Consider the following 25837-nt stretch of genomic DNA (forward strand, 5'->3'; position numbering starts at 1 on the left):
CATGGAACCAACCCAAATGCCCATCAATGATAGGCTGGATAAAAAAATGTAGTACATATCCACCGTAGAATAGTATGCAGCCATATAAAGGAATGAGATCATGTCTTTTGCAGGGACATGGACGAAGCTGGAAGCCATCATCCAGCAAACGAACACAGAAACAGAAAACCAAACACCTGTTCTCACTCATAAGTAGGAGTTGAACAAGGAGAACGCATGGACACAGGGAGGGGAACAACACACACCAGGGCCTGTCAGGGTGGGGAGGGAAGGAGAGCATCAGGATAAATAGCTAATGCATACGGGGTTTAATACCTAGGTGATGGGTTGACAGGTGCAGCAAACCACCATGGTACACATTTACCTATGTAACAAACCTGCACGTTCTGCACATATATCCTGGAACACAAAATAATACAGTGCAATTTTAAAACATTAAAATGGTAGTAGGTGGTTTGGTTAATGAGAGATATTAATTTTCTTCATAATTGCTTCTATTAGAAAATATGTTTTTATAATAAAGAAAAAATTCTGTTAATAGCCATATTTCTCATTCATCAGACCCTAATACAGGTCTTATGGGAAAAAACCCCTAATTTAGTCCTGGTTGCAGTGTCTAAACTTAATGAGTTAAGCCTATTTTTGAAATAAAAAATTTTCATTTAGATTAATGCCAAATTGGTTCAATGTAGTGTAAGAAAAAAATTCCAGTCAGTAGTCTTATCCACATAAGAAAATAAAAGGCAGGTTTTATAGATTCTCACCTAAGAGATTTTTTTTTTTTTTAAACCATGTTAATATCACCTTGGGCAGTATCACTCTTGGGAGATAACAAGGCCAACGCTTCTTTGGGTGGCTGTCCAAACTTTTGTTGAAAAGATACAAAGTAAAAAAATGGTTCTAAAATAATGTGTTGGTCTTGCCAGCTTGTGGTTATGTTTCACTAAAAGGGGTCTGTGATGCCACTATTCTATTTGGAAGCTTAGCAAGTTTCATAAACAGCATCCATTCATCACCATACACACACTTTCAAAGGCATAATGATTTCAAATACCCCAATGTTCTAAGAATCGTTTCATGGAAACACAATGTCAGAATTAGATGAGACTTTAGAGATTTTGTCTAAGGGATCTCAGGGATCATGAAATCAAGTGCCCACAATCACCAAATAACAGTGAATGAAGCAGGTCATTTTTAAAATGCTTCCCTTACACATACACACACAGCAGTCGCTCCATTTCCATCACCCTCAATTTTTGTAATGAATATATGTAGCTATCATGGTCTGTATTTTTTCAATTTTGAAAGAAACATGGGTTCAAGAAATCTTTCGCTTTCCTTTTAACTGAATCATAAGAAAACTTGGATTTCAGAAAGATAAGAGGGAATAGTGGTGACCATGGCAAAACAGAAAATAAATCTGCCATCTAAAAGGGACAGGCTGTTACTCAGCTCTAGCTTATTGTCCATATGTGAAATTCAAAGAAAGCCAGAAATCTGGATTTCTATATGAAGACTTTTCAGTCTGTTAAGATGTGCAAAAGAAATTCTGTAGGTCAAAAAGACATGTCTGAGGACTGGATACAGCTCAGTTTACAACCTTGATCTAGCTCAACCTCCTACCTTGAGTATGACAGACAAAATTAGGCTCACTGAGTGTACTAAGTTTTTGCTAGAGGTAACCTAGGTGACCAAGGATTTTAACTCAAATTCCTAGTAATTATAACTGGAGCATTCTACTATCCTCCAGAGAATTTCCTACATTTATGTAAGTGAAGTATCTTATGAAGCATTAAGTATTTTAATAATACATGTAATGTCATGTGGCTTCTGCCCTCAAAGTAAAGTTGAATGTAACACTATTTCCCGCATAGCATATTCTTTTTTTTTTTTTTTTATTATACTTTAAGTTCTAGGGTACATGTGCATAACGTGCAGGTTTGTTACATATGTATACTTATACCATGTTGGTGTGCTGCACCCATCAACTCGTCAGCACCCATCAATTCATCATTTATATCATGTATAACTCCCCAGTGCAATCCCTCCCTCCTCCCCCCTCCCCATGATAGGCCCCAGTGTGTGATGTTCCCCTTCCCGAGTCCAAGTGATCTCATTGTTCAGTTCCCACCTATGAGTGAGAACATGCGGTGTTTGGTTTTCTCTTCTTGTGATAGTTTGCTAAGAATGATGGTTTCCAGCTGCATCCATGTCCCTACAAAGGACGCAAACTCATCCTTTTTTATGGCTGCATAGTATTCCATGGTGTATATGTGCCACATTTTCTTAATCCGCATAGCATATTCTACTTCACATCTAAGTCATCAATAAAAGTATGCTTTTTTTGCCCCATCCATATAATAAAGCTTTGAAAAAAATTTTAAACAAAGCATTATGAAACTTTTATATAGGTTTAAGTGTGTTGTCATCTCTGCTTTAACATTTTGAAATTTATAGTCTTTCCGAAATATTCAGTAAAATTACCAAATATATTGGGAAATATTAATGTTTGTCTTGTATATGTTGTACTTTGAGTTTGCAAAAATTAGGCATAACCTTAAAAAATCTATTATTGCATAAAATCAACTTGAGTAGTAACTGAAGTAGAAGATATTAACACTTGAATTTCTTACACAATCTGATGAAGAGTCAAAACGTTTCCCAAGTAGCTTCACATTTCCACAACCTTGCACTAAAAATTTATGCTCCATAAGGTGGAACTATACTTATACTTAAATTTTACAGTTTATAGGTAGCTATGCAGGGTAAATGCAAAGTCATTTAGAAATAACTTCCTACTTAGCCAAGTGCCAAATGCTGGGAACGACACAGGTCTCCAAACACAATATACAAGCACAGCTCATGTTACTGTGCTTCATTTTGGTGTGCTCTGAAGTTATTGTGGATTTTACAAATTGAAGATTCGTGGAAACTCTGCATTGAATAAGTCTATTGGCACCATTTTTTTTGAACAGCATGTGTTCACATCATGTCTCTGTGCCACGTTTTTGTAATTCTTAAAATACTTCAAACTTTTTCATTATTAAAATCTGTTATGGTGATTCATGATCAATGACCTTTGATGTTACTATTGTAATTGTTTTGGGGGTTCATGGACTGCACTCATGTAGGATAGCAAACTTAATAAATGTTGTGTTTTGACTGCCCCACTGATGTGCTATTTCTCCAGCTCTCTCCCTCCTTAGGCCTCCCTATTCCCTGAGACAAAATAATATTGAAATTGGGCCGGTTAATAACCCTACAATCACCTCTCAATGTTCAAGTGAAAAAAAGAGGTGCATGTTTTCCACTTTAAATCAAAAGCTTGAAATGATTAAGTTTAGCAAGGAAGGCATGTCAAAAGCCAAGAGAAGGTGAAAGCCAGGCCTCTTTCACGAGTTAGCAAATTGTAAATGCAAAGAAAAAGGCCTTAAAGGAAATACAAAGTGCTATTTGAACACATGAGCACATGAATGATAAGAAAGCAAAACAGCTTTATTGCTGATATGGAGAAAGTTTTAGTTGTCTGGATAGAAGATCAAAGATCAAACCAGCCACAACACACCCTCAAGCCGAAGCTTAATCCAGAGCTAGGCCCTAATTCTCTTCAATTCTATGAGGGCAGAGAGAGGTGAGAAAGGAGCAGAAGAAAAGTTTGAAGCTAGCAGAGATTGGTTCATAAGGTCGAATGAAAGAAGTTTTCTCTATAAAAGTGCAAGGTGAAGCAACAAGTTATCCAGAAGAGTTAGCTAAGATCATGGATGAAGTTGGCTACACTAAATAACATATTTTCAATGTAAGCAAAACCGCCTTATATTGAAAGAAGACACCATCTAAGACTTTCATAGCTAGAGAGGGGGAATCAATGCCTGGCTTCAAAGCGTCAAAGGACACGCTGACTCTCTTGTTAGGGGCTAATGAAGCCAATGCTCATTTATCATTCCAAAAATCCCAGGACCTTTAAGAATTACGAGATTACTTGGACTCGGGAAGGGGAACATCACACGCCGGGGCCTATCATGGGGAGGGGGGAGGGGGGAGGGATTGCATTGGGAGTTATACCTGATGTAAATGACGAGTTGATGGGTGCTGACGAGTTAATGGGTGCAGCACACCAACATGGCACAAGTATACATATGTAACAAACCTGCACGTTATGCACATGTACCCTAGAACTTAAAGTATAATAATAATAAAAAAAAAAAATAAAAAGCAAAAAAAAAAAAAAAAAAAAAAGAATTACACTAAATCTTCTCAGCCTGTGTCCTACAAATAGAATAACAAATGTCTGTTTACAGCCTGGCTTACTATTTTAAGCCAACTGTTGAGACCTACTGTTCAGAATAAAAAAGATTCCTTCTAAAATATTACTGCTCACTGATGATGCACTTAGTCACCCAAGCTCCGATGGAGATGTACAAGAAAATTAATGTTGTTTTCATGACTGCTAACACAATATCGATTTGGCAACCCATGGATCAACAAGTAACTCAACTTTCAAGTTTTAAGAAATACATTTTGTAAGGCTATAGCTGCCATAGATAGTGATTCCTCTGATCAATCTCTGGGCAAATTAAATTGGAAATCTACTGGAAAGGATTCACTGTTCTAGGTGCCATTAAAAACATCTGCGATTCATGGAAGGTCAAAATATCAATGTTAACAGGAGTTTGGAAGAAGTTGATTCCAACTCCTCAAGGATGACTTTGAGTGATTCAACACTTCAGTGGAGGAAGTAACTGCGGGTGTGGTAAAAACAGCAAGAGGATTAGAAGTGGAGCTGAAGATGTGACTGAATTGCTGCAATCTCATGATAAGGCTTGAATGGATGCTCATCTTATAGATTAGCAAAGAAGTGGTTTCTTGAGATGGAATATACTCCTGGTGAAAATGCTGTGAATACTGTTGAAATGACAACAAATGATTTAGAACATTACATACACCTAGTTGATAAAGTAGTAGCTAGGTCTGAGGGGACTGACTCCAATTTTGAAAGTTCTGTGGGTAAAATGCTATCAATCAGTATTGCATGCTGCACAGAAATCTTTTGTGAAAGGAAGAATCAATCAATATGGCAAACTTCACTGTCTTAGTTTAGGAAATTGCAAAAACCACCGTAACCTTCAGCAATGACCTGCCCCATCAGTCAGCAACCATCAACATTGAAGCAAGACCCCCTCACCAACAAAAATATTATGACTCATGGAAGGCTCAGATGATCACTAGTATTTTTTAGCAATACAATATTTTAAATTAAGGTGTGTACTTTTTTAAAGAAATAATGTTATTGTATATTTAGGAGACTACATTATAGTGTAAACACAAATTTTATATGCACTGGGAAACCCCAAAATTTGTGTAACTTATTTTGGTTGTCTGGAACTGAATTCACACTTCTCTGAGGCATGTCTTTATAGCATAAAATACTTACAGGACTGAACATAACACTAGTATATGTGGGAAAAGGCCAGATATAAAATGCAATTTTTAAAAGGAAGCCTCAATTAATTGCCTTATAAGGATGGACACATGGGGAAGGGAAGAAAGGAAGATGCATCAAAAAAACACAGAATTCAATTCATTAACATAGATTTACACTTTATTTTAAGTTTGCATCCTGAGATAATAAAATTTTATCTGACAAGTGAACAATGACAGAAGCAGCAGTGAAAGTTTCAGAGAGGCAGGTATCCTTCATTTTGGCACAGCTGTATATAGATTAAGTTTTTCCAGGGAAGTCATTCTTGGACTCAAGGGAGAAAAAATGAATTCATTCCACAGGCTATGTAACAATGCAAGATGCATGAAAGTTCTTAGTTTGGACGATCATATCCACTATTATTCTTTTCTGGTAAAGCTGTCCCAACAGGAATCCTCTGACAAAAAGTCAAAATCCTAGGCTTCTCCACCAGATATTTTTATCAATGCCCACCCTCTAGTTACCTGGATATCCTGTTCTTGCAGCCAGATTAATATTTGTATGTGGTTAGTCCAAGGAGGGCAAATTCGCTTGTAGATTATATACTTTCAAACACTTGTTACTTGTTTCAAAGTCCAGGCATTAAAACAATTTTACACTATTTGCATACTAGAAAAAAATAGAAAAAAATGTCGAGATAAAAACAAAGAAATAAAAGAACATTTGAGAAATTATTGCCTTGATTATTATGTTGAATTTATATACAGAACTACTTTAAGAGTCAGAAATTGATATTTAGTCCAATGCTATAATATGACATTATAACATTTTCCACATTTGTAATCCTCTATGTGTGTGTATATATGAGCAACATGTACACACCTAAATAAACTAGACCAGTTATATTCTAAAACAGAAAAAAAACTGAAGGCAAATTTTCACCTTGAGTTATATAGCCTAAAATAGCCAAAACACGCAAACACACGCATTTCATTATTTAGAGACTAGGTAAGCAATCTGTGGAGAGGGTCAAATAATCTTAGTTCCTTTACAAAAGTGGTTCCCAACATTTTTACCATAAGAATCCCTTCATTATTCTTTTTCCCATGTTTCCAAGTATTTAATAAGTTGCACATAATAGGCTTATTTTATTATTAATCAAAAACATACTGCCGTTCACAGCTTTTGATCAGTTTTTAATAAGTAAGCAGTGATAACACAAAATAGAGAGAATATAGGCAAGATGCATGGAAATTCAATGTCTTAATTGGCTTGTGAAGCAGGAATATTATGGGTAAATATATAATTTCTAATATACTTTTTGAAATATTACAAAAAGATCAAGGATACCCTCCACTACTATCATCTGCTGAAGTTGGGAACCACCGATTTATATCCACCTGCTTTTCCTCCCTAAATATGTATTAACATAATACAATTACCCACTTTTAACATATAGGGGATTAATAACAAAATTTACTATTAAAACAACAGATCAACTGCAATAGTCATTCTGTAGGACCTGACTGAGAAAGAAAACACAGCATGGATTTAAAGAAATCTATTTAGAAATTATATAATTATGATATCCAGTATATCTTTCAGTCAACTTCAAAGCACACTAATATATGAAAATATCCTCAATTCCCCTGTGAGGTAGGTCCAGATTATTGTCCCCACTTCAACAATGAGGACGTGAGGTACAGAGGAATTAAGCAGCAGAGCCAATAATTAAACCAGAAGTGACTTGCATTTGAGACCCATACCACTTTCCTTTCCACCTAATTTTATCAATTTGTTCCAACAGATCTTTTTGAGGGCATGGAATTTGATTAGACACTAAAGTAAATGTTGGATAGGATATGAAATCTTTACATAAATGCAAAAGTGGGTCCTCCAATATTTCCATTGTTGTTACAGCTATAATTCTTGCCTGAATACCAACTGCATAGACAGATTCTACACAGGCAAAGCACACAGACCTCAGTGCTCAGTTCCTAGGAAAACTACATTTACTCTTAGCATCACTGGGGAACTAAGGTCTAGCAAGCATCAGGTTCTTGGAGTCTGTGTGATAATTTAACACACATCAGCCAGCAGCCAGTAGGCAAATCAAACTTTTACTGCATGCAAGGCACTGTGAGAGTTTCCACCAAGAACAGTAGATCCGAGAGTAATCATTCTGAGATTCTATAGAGTAAAAATGTCCTAAGAATTCTTTGAATCACAGAATGTTAAGTGATCTCTAATTTTTTGTCCAGCTCTAGGTTCCACCCCATAATTTTACAGAAGAAGAGACAGACATGCAACTAAGATGACCTGCCTGGGGCCCACAATATTAGATCATTTCCTCATATTGTATGAATTTGACAAAGTTCACAGAAAATGGAACATACTCACAGGGTGCCATCAAAGCAAAAAGGCTGGCTCAGAATCAGGTAAGAAAAATTTGGGGCAAGATAAGATCATTCATTTATACATACAGATAAATATCAATTGTTTTAGTCCACATACTACACGAACAGGTATTAATAAAACCTATGCATTTTTTGTGGAACATTTCCCAACTGTTTGCTATTTAAAGGAACCCAAATAATTTGACAGTTGTTGCAAAATATTTTTAAAGTATACTTTTATAGGCATAAGAGAATCTAATTTCAATAAATTTGAGCACTTATAATCAAATTAGCAAAAAAGTATTTCCACTATGTGAAACTGCTCCAGTTAATCAGGTGAATATAATTTCTATATCCTCCTAGGTCAATATAGTACATTTTAATACAGTATTGTTTGAGAGCTTAACGTTCAAGTAGTGAGGTTTTATTTATTTTAAATGGAAGCTTATTTGTAAACAAAATAAAAATGCTAATGATCTTTTAAAGCTTTCACACATCTGTTCAAAGGCTTACATGTTTTTAAACTTATTCAAATTTCATCAAAATGGTAGATGAGTTTAATTGCTCAGATATTAGTGTTTACAGGCCATAATATGAATAGTATGTACATTAAATACTTAAATGGGTTTTGGTGGGGCTTTAATCAAAGACAACTGTCCTTCCAGAACTAAATTAAATTACATGTTCAATTACATGTTTAGAATTATACTGTTTTTTTAAGTGACTAATAGTCCGGTTCTATAATATTTTGTCACTAATATATCATGATTGGGGAAAAGGAAGGAAAGAGGCTTTACATAATAAATAAAAGATAATACACCAGCAAAACATTCTTAAACCTAATTGAAAAGGATGATTTTCAATCTAATAATCTACCAATTCATTTATTATGCTTCCTTACACGTAATGTGTTATCTTTGTTCTAAAAAGACAAGGCACTTCTCCATCTTCTTCTAAAGTTTTACTACAGTGGTCTCTTTCCTAAACTAGCATAAGTGTTAGGAGGGAACAAAGAGTGGAGATGTATCTGGGATGGAGTTAATAAATCTGTAAATAACACTTGTCCATATTAGTTATTAGGTATAAACATGTTATTGGCTTTTAGGACAAGCTTAAAAATAGGCAGTTGGTCAAATTTATTAAGCCAGAATCTTGGGCCAAATGAGAAACACTGGAACATTAATTTAAAAAAGACAATCTTAGCTTGTAACCTCAAAGCCTTGTGAGATTTATATACTTTGGCAAAATACATGTTGTTTTGCTCTGGAAACTATCACAAGTTTCATAAAGGAATATTATGTAACAAAGAAATTCAAAATTACTTTCTTCAGTCTAAAAACAACTTTCACAAAAGTATGTTACTAACCTAATGGAAAATTACAAGTATGTTCTATCCTAAGCGTAACAGAAAAAAGGCTCCATGGGGGAGGAATTAAATCACCAGTGTGCTGTGTCATTTTAGCATTCACTGCAACCAATTTCACTGAAAACAAAGCACCACTGCCCGCAAACATTACAAAATACTCAATTGCTAATCAGCCCCCTGCAAAGAAAAACAGTTTGAAAAAGTAGTCATACAAGAGAGGAAAAAAATTGGTATTTTTTTGGGTAGTTGGAGAAACTAAGATGAGTCAACCAGCATAACGAACCATAAAATAACAAACTTGAGTGATTAGAATAGGCTTTAAAATTAAGTTTACACATGCTGACAAATGGTTTTTGTGACAAATGCTACTGTAACTTGAATTATACCATGTTATTTCCAGATACACTCTATTCCCATTCTCAATAATTGTTTCATGGAAACAATTCATCACTTCCTGCTGTTCTTCGAGCAAAACCAACTGTGATTTATACATGGCAGAAAAAGTTCCTATGACTATCATATGATCAAATTCTAAGGTTACAGAAAAAAAAAAATAAGACTTCTAAGGATTAACACTTAAAGGCAATTATCCTATCAGTGATAATGAGACATTTTATATTATGCTGAAAATCAATTTTGGTATTAAAATATCACAGTTTGAAGCATAAATATGATAACATTAGCTGGAACATAAACCTCAGATACAATTTTTCCCTGACCTTAGCTATAAAACAAGACATTTGGTATACATTTTCAGAGGCCTCTACCTTGTCTATAAAAATACACCTTGAATTTTGCAGCAGGCAAACACATGATATTTGCAGGCACACACATTATTAAAGGTTAGAGATTTGGGGTGGCTGAGTGGCATAGAGGTAATGGGGCACAGAGGAAGGTGGAAAAGTGTTTGTGCACACAATTATAATCACATAACAAATAGTATCTTCTTTTTCTCTCTTTTTAAAACTGGTCAAGGACTATGGATTTCAAATTAGGCATAAATTTTAAGAGTGGCTTAAAAAGGCTTGACCTTGTATAAATAAATGATTGTCCACTTCACTGAGATGAATCTTGCCTAAAAGGTTTACTAAAAGCAGTAAGAGTAAGATGACAAAATATTATTGAGCCCTAGACACTTTTATTTTTAGCACTATGAGTTACAAATAATGCCTGCAAACAGGCATACATTTGTAGTTGAATTAATGTGATGTAAAGCTTTCATTATACTGAATTTTCAAATTCTAGTTGTGTGGTGCTAGCAATCATTTTAGTTGTGGAGAAAAATAGAGACATATGTACCAAATAAATGTTACATATGTGCCGAATTTATAAACTAATTTTGTCTAAACACTTGTCTTTCCTCATTAATGTTTTATAAAAGATCTTCAAAAACAGAACTGAGAATTTTTTTCAATTATGAATCAGCTGCTATATACTCTTTAGCTACAGCTTCTCAATTAGTTCTCTCTTTCTCAAACTAGAATATCAGAACTGCAGAAAGGCATTAATGGCTTTCAAGAGGGTCTAGATACCTTCTGAAGATATCTGAAATCTCAAAATACTCCTTAAAGGTCATAATTGTGTGTATTTTCAAAGGAAGAAAAGGCTAATAAATGCAGGATAGTGAGACTGTGAAATGTGTCAGATGTCAAGTAATTTTTTTGTGGGAAGGAGTAGAGAACAAAATGGAAATTATTAAATGAAATGGAAAAATAAAGGTCATGGTTTCAGGTGCAATACAGAATATCTGAGATAATAATTTCAATTTTAATCCACTTGTTACAAAGGGCAACCTTGCCCTACACCTGAAATTCTTAACATACTCATTATGGCCTTGCCATAAAACAGCATGTTAGCAGTCTCTACATTCAAAGGGATGCTTGCAAACTTCATTCATATTAGAATTTACGTAAAATGGTTGGCAATACAATAAGAGTAATATTACATTATGTAAACCATGGCATACCACATTTTACATTATGCAAAGAGGCAATATTTACAAGTCTTTAGGAGTTTAAGTATTTTATCCACTAACATAAGTGATAAAGCAAAGTGCAGGACAAAACCAGTGCCATTAATTGCATGTCCTTTAAAAGCAGAGTAAAACCATTTCTAAGAGCTACCAAAAGCTTATTTAAGTTCGTCCAGTAAGGGATTACAGAGCATCAAGTAGCCTAGAAAAATGATGCGAGTTTAGAAACAATGAATATGAAAATTATAAGGCAGCATGCTCAGAACAAGTTTTTGTTTTTTAAACACCAACACTGATGATTTATCTTTAATGGCAACTATCTATATATATATATGCACACACAAGTGTGTGTATTTAAAATTGAGAGTGCAAAACACAAGCCTCATTTAACGACAAAAAAGATGTGCAAATGTTCTTCATAAACCAACACAAAAGAGTGAGAAGAATATTCTACCATTATAAAGAATAAGTTGAACACAGCAAAGAAGACCATCTTCATTCCAAATCTACAAGGCACTAAGGGTAGGAAATGACAGGTAACACAGAAGTGACTGGATAAAACTCCTCAGTCAGGTCGGAATATGGGATATTTTGGTAAGAATTCTATTAGTATTACCTGTAAAATAAAAACAAGAATATATTTACAAAATATTTTTCATTTAATATAACTTACAAATAACCCAGAAACTCTATAATCGTTTTTCATAGCACAATATTTCAATTCTACACCATATAAAGTAAGTGAAATACATGAAAAATTATGTAAAGAACTTAAACCACAAGTTGTTATTAGATTGGCAATTTAAAAATTAAGCTGGCAAACAAAACTACTTATTGTAGCTAACAGATTTTACTATCTGATTTACAATAACTATTTGTTTAGGTTCAGAGGAGCAAACTCTATTATATTATGTTTTCCCCCCACACCCCTATCTTTTTGTTAGCAAAGTAGAGATTTAAAAAAATGCTACACAGATTAAAAAATGTCTTTATATTAGATCTATATATTTTTCAATTAAAGCAACTGATATTAGTTGGAGATTACTATCGTTCACAAGTTGTGAAAAATATAATGTGCCCAAATGGATTGAGTAAAACATATTAATTACAAAAGGTTTGGAAATATAATTTTAAAAAACTCAGATATTTTTTGACTGTTTTATCTATAATGAATTTAAGAGTTGTGGTCATATGCACATTTTCCCCAAAATTATTCAAAGTGCAGAGAGATACGATAATAATCCTTACTTATGAAACACACATGGAATGTTTATTATTAAATATATACTACATGTTGGAAGTTTGGATAAATTTAATATTCAATATTAATTATGCAAAATTGATCACATTGGTTATATGTGAATTTATGTCTTATGACTAAGATTGTATAGCTTTCAGTTAAAACAAAAATTAGAACCTTACAGTTTCTTCACTAAAAGTTAAATGTCAGCCAAAAAAAAGCCATTAATAGGAATCCAGAATGCAGATGTCAACTCTTATTTTATGCAAGTTTTGACAAGATTACATTTAGAAACATTTTGTTCAACAGCAGCTTTCCCCACCACCACATGCTATGGTTTGTGCCTATGTTAAATGATTAAGGTTGTACAATGTTTTCATTTTAGCATACTAACTGAAACTTTTCTAAGATCTAAATGATTGTTAGCTTTCAAGATATTTTAGATTGGTTACAAATCTAAAGAAGATAGAAGAAAACTCTATATTTCAATGGACAAAAGTTCTGGCTGAGAAGAAAAAAAGAAGGAATAGTTGACAAATGAGAAACACAGGAAAATGGTACATTTAGAATGAATCAAAAAATAATTAAAAACAACCTCATACTTACATACTCCATCATATTGCTAGTTTCACATTTCCTCTTAGTCAACTTCCAGTGCAAAGCAAGCTAAGAAAGTATAGTCTTGTTAAGAATTTTTATATTAACTTAAACTAATTACAACCTATACATTTGAATAAATCACTGAAAACAATCCAGGAAAAGTACAGGATACAAAACAGAGCACTTAAAAATACCTTGTAAAGAATATATATTAAAAATTGAGTATTAGTTCTCTAATCCATTCCTTTGTGGCCTAAAAAATTCTCATTTTGTATTTATTTTTCAATTTAATACTGCAAATACATGAATGGGGCACTTATTTGCTTAAAATTTCTTACCTTGTGGTATAATCTGTTATTTTCCCATTCTATTAACTTCTGAATTGATCTTCTGGTCTAAGAAAAATGATCAAGACTTTGTTACAAGATGACCTGAAGAGCTGTGTAAACTATGTGCATCTATATTTTTCTACCTACTTGTAATATCCCATTACTTTCTCCTTGTTTTTCTATTAGAAATGAGAAATAAGCAATATAAGTGGCAGAAAGTGCTAAAAAGGCGTAAAATTTTGAATGACTATTATAAGATTATCTACCTATCAATCAATCAATCATATTTTTATATATGTTTTCTAAAATGAAATATGTATGAATTTCTTTGTGTTGTGAGGACATTCACTGGACTACTGTGAAAACCTAAACAATATACTAACTTGAGACAGTAGTTCATTTATGAATTTAATCTAAATTTTCACACAACTGTCATAAAATTACTTTAAATAATCATCTAATGCCAAGCTAATCTAATTTCTCATGGAAAGTTTTCCTACCACAGCTCCTGGCACAATACCTGTCATATAGCATTCAGTCAAGGTCTACAGGCTGAATAAAGCAAGCCAACATATATCAGAATTTCCACTGAAAAGAACATGTTAAAACAGCCAGTGGAAAAACTTATACTTAGAAAAATATAAATCAGAGAAGCAGTAATGTAGCAAAGAGGGGGACAGAGACTGAGTTGCTTTATTTAGAATCTGTATATTTTGTAGGGAGTACAAAATGTTAAAAAAACTTTTCAAAACATTAAAATAAAAGATGACACCTGCCTAGCTCATCATGGACATTGCCAATACCAGTGTGCCCTACCTGAGAACTAATAGACCCACCCACTGGCTCACTGCACACACTGCCAGAACCTATGTGCTCCTCCCAGGGCCCCAGGGACTATCTGGCCTGGGAGCAAGCTTCTTGGCCCACTGGGACCTGCATGCCCTGAATGAGGGCCTGAGGACTGGCCCACTCAGGGCCTGCTGCCACCACTTTTTACACCTGCATGGCCCACCCATGGTCTGAAGACTGACATACTCAGGGCAAGCCAATGCCAGTGCCCACATGCACTATCTGGGGGTTTGAGGACCAGTCTACTTGGCATTGCTGTCCCAAACAAAGCCTTACCACAGCCTCCACAATCAACTGAAGCCTGAGCTACTAAGGAACTCAAAGACACTGCTGAAACTGATTACAGCCAAAGTAATCAAAGGAAACTACACTGTGCTGCCCATGCAGAACCAAAGCCAAAGCACCTTACCCAACCAACATTATAGATACATCTACAGGAAAAACTCTTTCCCTGTGGGAACTACTCCACAGAAATGAATGAAGTGGCAATTACAGCAGATGTGGATATCAATGTAAGGACAAACAACAACAAAGAAAACAAACAAACAAAAAAACCTCTAAAAGGACACAACAATTTTCGAGCAACAGACTCCAAAGAAAATTTAATTTATGAAGTGCCTGAAAAGGCATTAAAAATGATCTTAAGAAAATTGATATATAAGAAAACAAAATAAACAAGATTTAAAACTCAGGAAAGCAATTAATAATCTAGATGAGAAACCCAACAAAGATATCGTTAAAAAGAACAAAACAGAAATTCTAGAACTGAAGAATTCAATGAATGAAATTAAAAATATAATAGAAAGCTTCAACAATAGACAAGCAAAAGACAATTTCTGAACTTGAAGACAAGTCTTTTGAAATAACCTAGGCAGGAAAAAAAAGATGAAAGGAAAAAGAATAAAGAAAGCCTCTGTGACACCATCAAGCAAACAAATTTTTGACTTGTGGGAGTTCTAGAAGAGAAGAGATGGATAAAAAACATATTCAATGAAACAATAACTGAAAATGTCCCAAGTCTTGGAAGAGATATAGACATCCAAATACAGAAAGCTCAAAGACTCCAAAAGAGATTCAACTGAAAAGGTCGTTTTCAAGGCACATCATACTCAAACTGTCAAAGTCAGAATCAGAATTCTAAAAATAGCAAGAGAAATGCAGCAAGTCACATATAAGGGAATTCACATAAACTAACAGGAGATTTCTCAGCAGAAACCTTCCAGGCCAGGAGAGACTAGACAGATCATCTGAACAGAGAATTAAAAAACAAACATCAGACTTAAACTGCACTATAGACCAAACAGACCTAATAGACATTTACAAAACATTTCATCCAACAATTGCAGGATACACATTCTTCTCATCAGCACATGGAACATTTTCCATGACAAAAAACATGTTAAGTAAAAAACTGTCTCAAATGGAAGAAAATCAAAATCATATCAAGTATCTTCTCAGACCACCATAGAATAAAACCAGAAATCAATAACAAGAGAAATTTGGAAACCGTGTCAATACATGGAAATTAAATAATGTGCTCCTGAAAGACCACTAGGTCAATGAAGAAATTAAGGAGAAAATAAAGTTTCCAAAAACAAATAAAAAGGAAAAGCAACGTACCAAAACCTATAAGATACAGCAAACGCAATACTAAGAAAGAAGTTTATAGCAATAAATGCCTACATCAAAACAGTAGATTTGAAAGGAAGAATATAATGATGCACCTCAAGGAACTAGAAAAGCAAGAACCAACCAAACCTAAAATTAGTAGAAGGAAAAAATAATATAGACCAAAGCAGAAAAAAATAAGAGACTAAAAAATATGAAAGATAAATGAAAGAAAAAGTTGGTTCTTGAAAAGATAAAGTAGATAAACCATTAGCTAGACTAAGGGAAAAAGAGAAAAGCCAAATAAAGGGAGAGGGGCCAAGATAGCCGATTAGAAGCAGCTGTGGTCCACCATGCTCAAGGAGAGGAATGAAAGGGGTGAGTGAATATAGCACCTTCAACTGAAATATCTAGGTTCTCATGTTGGGACTGATTAGAGAAGTAACTCGACACACAGAGAACAAAAGCAGGGTGGGGCAATGGCCCACCTGGGAGTGACATGGAGCCAAGAGAAACCCACCTCCAGCCAAAGGAAGCAGTGAGTGACTGTGTGACCCTGGGAAACCATGCTTCTCTCAGGGATCTTTGCAACCCATGGGTCAGGAGATCTCCTTGTGAGCCCATGCCACCAGAGCCTTGGGTCCGATACAGAGCTGTATGGAGTCTAGGGGAGCAGCTACTCCGGCATGCACAGAGACCCAAGAGCTTTGCATACTTTGGTCTGGAGATCCCCAATGAATGTGTCTGCAACTCAGGCAAGACAGGAGGTCTGCATATACGCCTAGGAAGGGGGTAGAGTCCAGGGAGCCAAGAGGCATGTTCTGCAGGCCCCATTTCCACCTCACCTCACAAAATAATAACCACTGGCTTGGAATCCTAGTCAGCCTCAGGCAACAGGGAGAGGGACAGGTTCTACCTCTGCTATTTGGTTGACTCAGCTGTTCTAGCCTGTGGGCTTTCTAGAATCCAAATGGTCTGGAGGAGAAAGGGGTCCCCCAGCAATGCAGCACAGTGGCTTGGCCAGATTGTCACCAGACTGCTTCTTTAAGTGGGACCAAATCCATTCTTCCACACTGGGCAGGACCTTCCAGCTGGATCCTCCAGCCACGCCTGCAGGCACCTACTAGAGATAGAGCTCTGATCTCTCTCTGAGACATAGTGTGGCAGGGGATGGGCAGGGGTGGAGGAGGAGGGTCACCACCTGGATTGGTTGGACAACTCAGCAGTTCCACCATGTGGGCTTAGAGTCCAAACAATCCAGATGAGGAAGGGTCCCCTGAGTAATGCAACATAGTGGCTTTCCCAGATTGTAGCCAAACTGCTTCTTGAAGCAGGGCACTGATCCATTCCTTCTCACTGGGCAGAACCTCCCAGCAGGACCTTTCAGCCATGCCTGCTGGCACCTATTAGGGGCAGAGCTCTGATCTCTTCCTGGGATAGAGTGCCCGGGAGAGAGGAGGGCCACCACCTGGTTTGGTTGGTCACTCAGCTGTTCCATTCTGCTAGCTTTGGAGAGTCCAAGCGCACAGGGGCAGACGTGGTTCCCCACTATGACACAGCTGTTCTGTTTAGGCACAACCAGACTGCTTCTTTAAGTGGGACCCTGATCCACTCCTCCTTCTGAGGTGTGTCCTCCCAGTTGGAACCTCTGGCCACCCTTCACCCCTCCTTTCCCTGGGATGGAATGCCTGAGGGGCAAGGCAGGCTGCCAACTTATCAGTTGGTCCAGTCTGTGGGCCATGAAAAGCCCAAACTGATCAGGGGCTGAAGGGATAACCAACACAGCACAGCTGCTCTACCAAAATGCAGCCAGAATGGTTCTTTAAGTGGGTGCCTGATCTTATTCCTCTGGGAGAGACCACCAAACGGGTCTCCAGTCACCTCCTACAGGCATGTTCAGGCTGGCAAAAGGTCAGTACTGCCCTGGAATGGAGCTTCCAGAGGAATAGGCTGACCGCCATCTTTTCTGTTTTGCAGTCTTCACTAGTGATACCTTCAGGTATGAGAAAAACTGAGGCAACTAGGGTCTAGAGAAGACCCTCAGCAAACTGCAGCAGCCCTATGGAACAGAGGCCAGACTGTCAGAAGAAAAACAAAGAGAAAACAACAATAAAAAAACCACAAAAACTCCATCCAAAGGTTGCAACCTCCAAAATCAAAGGTAGATAAGCCCACAAAGATGAGAAAGAACAAAAAATGCTAAAAACTCAAAAATCCAGAGGGCCCCTGTTCCTACAAATGACCACAACACCTCTCCACCAAGGGCTCAGAACTGGGCTGAGGCTGAGATAGCTGAAATGACAGAAGTAGGCTTCAGAAGGTGGGTAATAATGAACTTCGCTGAGCTAAAGGAGCATGTTGTAACCCAATGCAAAGAAGCTAAGAATCATGATAAAACAATACAGGAGCTGACAGCCAAAATAGCCAGTTTAGAGAGGAAAATAACTGATATGTTAGACCTGAAAAATATACTACAAGAACTTCACAATACAATCACAAGTATTAATGGCAAAGTAGACCAAACAGAGGAAAGAATGTCAGAGCTGGAAGACTATCTTTCTGAAATAAGCCAGGAAGATGACAATACAGATAAAAGAATGAAAAGGAATGAACAAAACCTCTGAGAAATATGAAATTACGTAAAGACACCGAATCTATGACTGATTTGGGTACCTGAAAGAAACTGGGAGAATGGAACCAAATTGGAAAACATACTTGAGGATATCATCCAAGAGAACTTCCCCAAACTAGCTAGACAGGCCAACATTCAAATTCAAGAAATGCAGAGAAACCCAGTAAGATATTCCACGAGATCATCCCCAATGCATGATCATCAGATTATCCAAGGTTGAAATGAGAGAAAAAATGTTAAGGGTAGCCAGAGAGAAAGGCCAAGTCACATACAAGGGGAAGCCCATGAGACTAAAAGCAGACCGCTCAGTGAAAAACCCTACAAGCCAGAAGAAATTGGGGACCAATAGTCAACATTCTTAAAGAAAAGAATTTCCAACCCCCAAATTCATGTCCGGCCAAACTAAGCTTCATAAGCAAAAGAGAAATAAAATCCTTTTCAGACAAGCAGATGCTGAGGGAATTTGTTACCACCGGACCTCCCCTGCAAGAACTCCTGAAGGAAGCACTAAATATGGAAAGGAAAAACTGTCATCAGTCACTACAAAAACATACTTAAGTACACAGACCAGTGACACAATGAAGTAATCACATAAACAAGTTTGCAAAATAAACAGCTAGCATCATGATGAAAAAAATCAAATCCATACATAACAACACTAACCTTAAATGTAAATGGCTAAATGCCCCAATTAAAAGACACAGAATGACAAGCTGGATAAAGAACAAAGACATATTGGTATGCTGTCTTCAAAAGACCCATCCTACATGCAAAGACAAAAATATGCTAAAAATAAAGGGAAGGAAGAAATTTACCAAACAAATGAAAAGCAGAAAAAAGCAGGGGTTGCAATCCTAGTTTCTGAAAAACCAAACTTTAAACCAACAAAGATCAAAAAAGACAAAAGAGGGCATTACATAATGGTAAAGGGTTCAATTCAACAAGAAGAGTTAACTACCTAAATATATATGCAACCAATACAATAGCACCCAGATTCATAAAGCAAGTTTTCAGAGACTTTCAAAAGGCTTAGACTCCCACACAATAATAGTGAAAGACTTTAACACCCCACTGACAATATTAGACAGATCATTGTGATAGAAGATTAACAGACATTCAGGACTTAAACTCAGCTCTGGATCAAGTGGACCTGATAGATATCTAAGAACTTTCCACTCCAAAACAACAGAATATACATTCTTCTCATCGTCAAATGGTACTTACTCTAAAATTGATCGCATAATTGGAAGTAAAACACTCCTCAGCAAATGCAAAAGAACAGAAATCATAATAGTCTTCCAGAGCACAGGACAATCAAATTAGAACACAAGATTAAGGAATTCACTCAAAACCACTGTGATGGTTATTACTGAGTGTCAACTTGGTTGGACTGAAGGATACAAAGTATTGATCCTGGGTGTGTCTGTGATGGTGTTGCCAAAAGAAGTTAACATTTGAGTCAGTGGGCTGGGGAAGGCAGATCCACCCTTAATCTGGTGGGCACAATGTAATCACCCGCCAATAAATATAAAGCAGGCAGAAAAATGTGAAAAGGAGAGACTGGCCTAGCCTCCCAGCCTACATCTTTCTCCCATGCTGGATGCTTCCTACCCTTGAACTTGGACTCCAAGTTCTTCTGTTTTGGGACTCAGACTCTCTCTCCTTCCTCCTCAGCTTGCAGACTGTGGGACCTTGTGATTGTGTCAGTTAATATGTAATAAACTCCCCAATACAACCAAACAACTGCATCGAAACTGAACAATGTGCTCCTAAATGACTCTTGGGTACGTAATGAAATTAAGGCAGATGTAGGAGATTGGTCATGGGGGTGGGAGAAATTATAGGAAAAACACAAACCTTCTTGGAAGGCCGGGAGGTTTTACAAAAGCTTTGAAAGATAATTTGGCTGAAGGCAGCCAAATTCTCTTATGCGGAGCCTGAGAGTAAAACGTAGAAAAAAAGGAAGTGTAAAGGAATTGATCTAGATAAGTTAGTTTACTTAGGCCTCAGAACCTGGTCTTTAATCATTTGTGTGCAGGACTGCTCTCTCCAGGGGGGCGGCCATGTTAATTACCCACAAGTGTGTTGACTCAAAGCCTGTGTCATTAAATCTGTACTAAATAAATGCCTGCAGCACTGGCTTGTCAGGACCGTGGCTGCTGGGACTCTTTATGGTGCCCTCCTTGGTGGGCACTCCAGTCCCCTAGCCATGCAGCCAGGCAAAAAACCTGTGTCTGCATACATTTTTTCATCTGTCACTCTGCCAGGGTCTGCCAGTCAGACCCAGCAGCTGTTGCCCTATGTGAGAAATAACTGCAATGGATCGCAATGGAACCGCTGAAAACAAAGGTGAAGAGACTGCACAGTCAGTAAGTCATTGGTACCTGCTTGGGATTTGCAAGTTTGAGGAAATTGTTCAGGCTAGGGTTTCATCATGGGACAACAGTTATCAGCTCAACAGCAACAGTATATAAAAGTATTGAAACAGCTGCTTAAAGCTAGTGGAGCCTTGGTTTCGCAGGCTCAATTAAGGGACCTAATGCAAACTGTTGTTTCCCATAACCCATGGTTCCCAGAAGAAGGTACGCTAGATGTAGAGCTCTTGGAACAAGTGAAGAGAAATCTTCAAGAACATCATGCACAAGGGCAATGGGTCCCAGTCACATCTCTAATGGTATGGGCTTTAGTAAGGGCTGCTTTGGTCCCGCTATACACAGAAGAGCCTAAAAGGGGGAGGGAAGAGGAACCATCACCTACCTTTCCACCTCCATCTCCCTCAGCCTTGCCGTTTCTGGGCAAAAATAACAAAGAGGAAATGGAAGTTTTGCCTGAGCCCCCTCCTCCAATAAATTGGAAAAAAGACAAGGGATACACTACAGCTATGGGACCCTGTCGTAGGCAAGTGGCATTAGAAGGGGAGCTGTTGGCCTGCCTGTTAATACAAAATTGACAAGGCAAAAAGGTATATGAACCCATTTGTTTTAACATTTATAAAAAGATTTAAAAAAAGCATCAAAGCAAGCAGAGTCGCTAGACCATTTACGAAAGGAATAATTGAGGTGATGGCAGACAACTTCTGTATGAGCCCATGGGACTAGTCAGTGCTAGCTAAAACAACTTGGGAGCCCAGTCAATACCTCCTCTGTAGGGCAGAATATGATGAATTGTGCGAACAACAAGCCAACAAAATCAAGTGGCCGGGCAAGACACAACCACTGCTATGCTCCAGGGGAGGGGTCCCCATGCCGATGAACAACAACAACTAAATTGTGATCCCCTGGTCTACACACAAGTGTCTTTGTGTGATCTCAGGGCTTGGAACTGAATTCCCAAAAGTGGAGTTCAACAGGCATTTTTTTGTAAATGTTCGACAAGGGCCACAGGAGCCATTTGTTGAATTTATCATTTGGTTAACCCAGGCAATTAAGAGATGAATTAGTCATGCCCAGGCCACTGATATATTATTACTGCAATTGGTTTATGAAAATGCTAACATCGACTGCCAGCAAGCAATGCAGGCAATCAGAGGACAGGCAGCCACAGTCGGGGAACTTTTATATGAGCATGTCAACTGGTGGGGACTGAAACACACAAAGCCAAAATATTGGCTATGGCATTAAGGCCTCCTAAAGTGAAAAAGGAGAGAAACCCAAATTGTTTTCTATGTGGAGAGCCAGGTCATATGAAGTGGGAATGCCCCAATAATAGAGACTAAAGTTAACTCAGGAAAAGAACTCCCTTCTATATGCCCCTGATATAAAAAGGGGAAACATTGGGCAAATCAATGCAGGTCCAAATTGATAAAAACAGCAACCCCATAAGTAATCAGGCAGGAAACTTCATGAGGGACTGGCCCCAGGCTCTGTTCCAAATTGGGGCAATGCCAGTGGCTTTCCTCTGTCAGATGAAAAGCCCACAGTCCTCTCTCAGAGCTGCCACCACTGAGAGCACAGGACTGGACTTACTCTGCCCCAAAGAATTAGGGCTAAAAGAAGACGACCTTAAAAGGGTTGCAACCGGGATCTCGGGCCCACTGCCTCTGGGAAATGTGGGATTAGTCCTAGGGCGATCACACCTATCCCGTAAAGGAATTAATGTGCTCACCAGGGTAGTGGTTATCAAGGTGAGATATTAGTTATGATGGAATGTAAAAGTCTGCATATTCTTCCCCCTGGATCAAAGATAGCTCAGTTAATACTCTTACTGTACTGGGTCCCCAATGCCCAGGGAAAAGAAAGGGGAAAGGGAAGTTTTGGAAGCACGGGAGCCACAGGAGTATATTTGAACCAATTAATCACTGATCAGAGACCCATGATTACCTTAAAATTTGGAAATAAAAATTTTACTGGCTTATTGGACACAGGGGTGGGCGTTTCAATAATTAGTTATCAAAACTGAACAGAAACTTGGCTTTGGGTCACTCAGAAACAAAAAATTGTCAGTGTTGGGGAAGCACACACTGCCAAGCAGAGCACGTGCCCCCTAACATGTTGCAATTCAGAGGGAAGAAAGGCAGTTATACAACCCCTAATCATGCCCATCCCTGTTAATCTTTGGGGAATGGGACCTATTAGCCCAATGCGGGAGTCACTCTGCAGACCCCTTTCTAATAATGGCCACTGTTATTATCCCTCCCCTACCCGACATGGCTCTCTCAAGATCCAATTTGGGTAGAACAGTGGCTTTTAAAGGGAGAGAAATTACAAAGAGCCCATGAATTAGTTGAGCAATTAAAAGCCAGCCATATAGAACAATCAAACAGCCCTTGGAATTTGCCCATTTTCGTCATTTCCCAAAAGTCTGGTAAATGGAGACTTTTGCATGACCTGTGGGTTATCAATGCTAATTTGCAACCTATGGGACCCCTTCAACAGGGTCTCCTTTCCCCCATGGTGATTCCTCAATATTGGCCTATAGTTGTTATTGGCTTAAAAGACTGTTGCTATACTATTCCCCTTCCAGAACAGGACAGAGAAAAATTTGCGTTTACAATACCAGCTATCAATAATGAAAGGCTAGCTCACCAATTTCATCGGAAAGTGCTTCCTCAAGGAATGCTGAACAGTCCTACCATGTGTCAGTATGATGTAAATCAAGCTTTGCTCCCCAATAGAAAATAATTTCCTAATTGCACAATTATTCATTTTATGGATGATATTCTACTAGCAGCCCCAATGAGCCAGTACTTTTAAGTTTATATGCCTCTGTCATAAAGAATGCACAGTTAAGAGGTTTAATCATAGCATCTGAAAAAGTACAAATGTTCTCTCCTTGGAAATATCTCAGGTACATACTAATTTCCTGGTCAGTAAGAACTCAAAAGGTTAAATTAAATACTAGCAACTTGCACATCTTAAATGATAATCAGAAATTACTAGGCGATATTAACTGACTTCACCCCACCTTGGGCAAAACTACTGGTAAGTTACAAAACCTGTTTTCTATCTTAAAGGGTGATGCTGCCCTAGACTCTCCAAGGTATTTAACTCCTGCAGCAAAAAGGGAAACAGAAGAAATAGAGCAAGTTATTTCTCAGAGGCAACTAGATCACATAAGATCCACAATACTCAGTTCAGTTGTTTGTTTTTCCCACTAAACATTCTCCAACAGGGTTAACAGGACAGATGCCCCTAGGGCTGAGCTTTCTAGAATGGGTTTTTTGCTCACATACCAGGACTAAATCACCCTCTCCCTATATCCAACTAGTTAGTAAAGTCATCTATTCAGGTGGCAGATGATGCAATCAGTTGCTAGGTTATGACCCTGATGTCATCAGAATTCCTTTAAGTAAAAAGCAATTAGAAGCAATAAGAAGCAGTATTGCCCTTATCTTTAGACCTGCAAATAGCACTTTCTGATTACACAGGCCACATAGAGAATGCCCTTCCTGCTGATAAACTACTTCAGTTCTTATCTCATACTTCTGTGGTTTTGCCTACCAAAATATTTCACTCCCCCATACCTAACGCTTTAACACTGTTTACATGGCTCTGGTAAACATAGAAAAATGGCTGTTTGGTGGAGACCGCATAATTCCCTCACTCATTCTGGATTTACTAGCACTCAGAGAGCTGAAGTGGGAGCCCTGGAAACTTTTTCTGCTCAGCCCATCAATATTGTTAGTGACTCTGCTTATTCTGTTTATTTACTGCAGAACCTTGAAACAGCCCTCATGAAGTCCACTCTGGAGCCCACACTGTGTGCACTTTTTTTTCAACTTCAGCAACTGCTAGATTAATGTACACATCCTGCTTTTATCACACATATTCGAGCCCACAGCTCACTGCCTAGCCCATTGGCTTATGGCAATGATCAAGCAGACCTACAAGTTATGACATTACTGTTTGATCAAGCCACCCAATTGCATCAACTTTTCCACCAAAATTGGAGAAACTTAACAATTTCAACTTACCCAGAGACTTGCTAAATAAATTATCCTGCAATGCTCAGATTGCTAGCTCACAGGCATGTCCCCTCCTTCAAGAGGTGTTAACCCTAGAGGACTAGAACCTAATCAGTTATGGCAAACAGATGTTACACACATCCCCGAATTTGGAAAACTAAGATATGTACATGTATCTGTTGATACCAATTCTCAATTAGCACTCATGCCTTTTCTGGAGAGTCCACTTGACATGTCATTAAACATCTTCTTTTAACTTTTGCCTTTATGGGGCAGCCCATAAAAATTAAAACTGAGAATGGTATGGCTTATGCCAGCTCACAATTTCAATAATTTTGTCACACGTGGAACATCCAACATTCCACAAGCATCCTGTATAACCCCCAAGGACAGGCCATAGTAGAACGTACCCATGCCACCCTTAAAAATATGCTCAAAAAACAAAAAAGGGGGAATATGAGTAAGGACCCTGCAACACCGCTAGCACAAGCCTTATTTACCCTTCATTTCTTAAATTTAAATGATGAATTTCAATCAGCTGTAGAAAAGCACTTTGCTAAAACTTCTCAAGACATAAAACCCACAGTTTTATGGAAAGATGTTAACAGTAATGTATGGTGTGGTCCAAATAATTTGTTAATGTGGGGAAGAGGATATGCTTGTGTTCACACCCCCTCAGGTCCTCTTTGGATTCCAGTATGATGCATCAAACCATACCATGGCGTGGCTAGGACCCAACCCAGTACCAGAAATGAAGAAAATGACCGTGCAGGACCTGCAGCCCCAGACGATGCAGCTTCCTTGGACGACACAAGCCCTGGACATTACCTGGGGGATGCTGAAGAAGACAACTCTGGAGGCTGAGCGAATCCTGCTCTGGATACAAGACACCATTTACTCCAGATAATTTGTTCCTTGCTATGCTCTCTGTTGTACACTGCAACTCGCATAGGGTATTAATCCTTTTTATGCTCTTGCTTTGTCTGCAACCTGTACCTGCTACACTCTATTGGGTTCATATCT

The 25837-nt window shown here is 37.7% G+C and overlaps 1 protein-coding gene across 2 annotated transcripts in view; it reads right to left on the reverse strand.

The window, feature by feature from the left end:
* Positions 1-5581: 5581 nt before the first annotated feature.
* CHIC1 (cysteine rich hydrophobic domain 1) overlaps positions 5582-25837 on the reverse strand; it is a 129037-nt gene continuing 108781 nt past the window's right edge. Inside the window, exons 4-6 of one of the 2 annotated variants that reach the window (XM_030934482.1) lie at positions 13332-13388; positions 13000-13059; positions 5582-11769 (exon numbers count right to left, since the gene is read on the reverse strand). In XM_030934482.1, coding sequence (XP_030790342.1) covers positions 11719-11769; positions 13000-13059; positions 13332-13388 — 168 coding nt within the window. In that variant the 3' untranslated portion in view covers positions 5582-11718. The remainder of the gene's footprint in view (positions 11770-12999; positions 13060-13331; positions 13389-25837) is intronic. The other variant, XM_030934483.1, reaches the window with a different exon arrangement.

This window comes from Rhinopithecus roxellana, chromosome 7 (assembly GCF_007565055.1).
Source record: "Rhinopithecus roxellana isolate Shanxi Qingling chromosome 7, ASM756505v1, whole genome shotgun sequence".
Taxonomy (NCBI): domain Eukaryota; kingdom Metazoa; phylum Chordata; class Mammalia; order Primates; family Cercopithecidae; genus Rhinopithecus; species Rhinopithecus roxellana.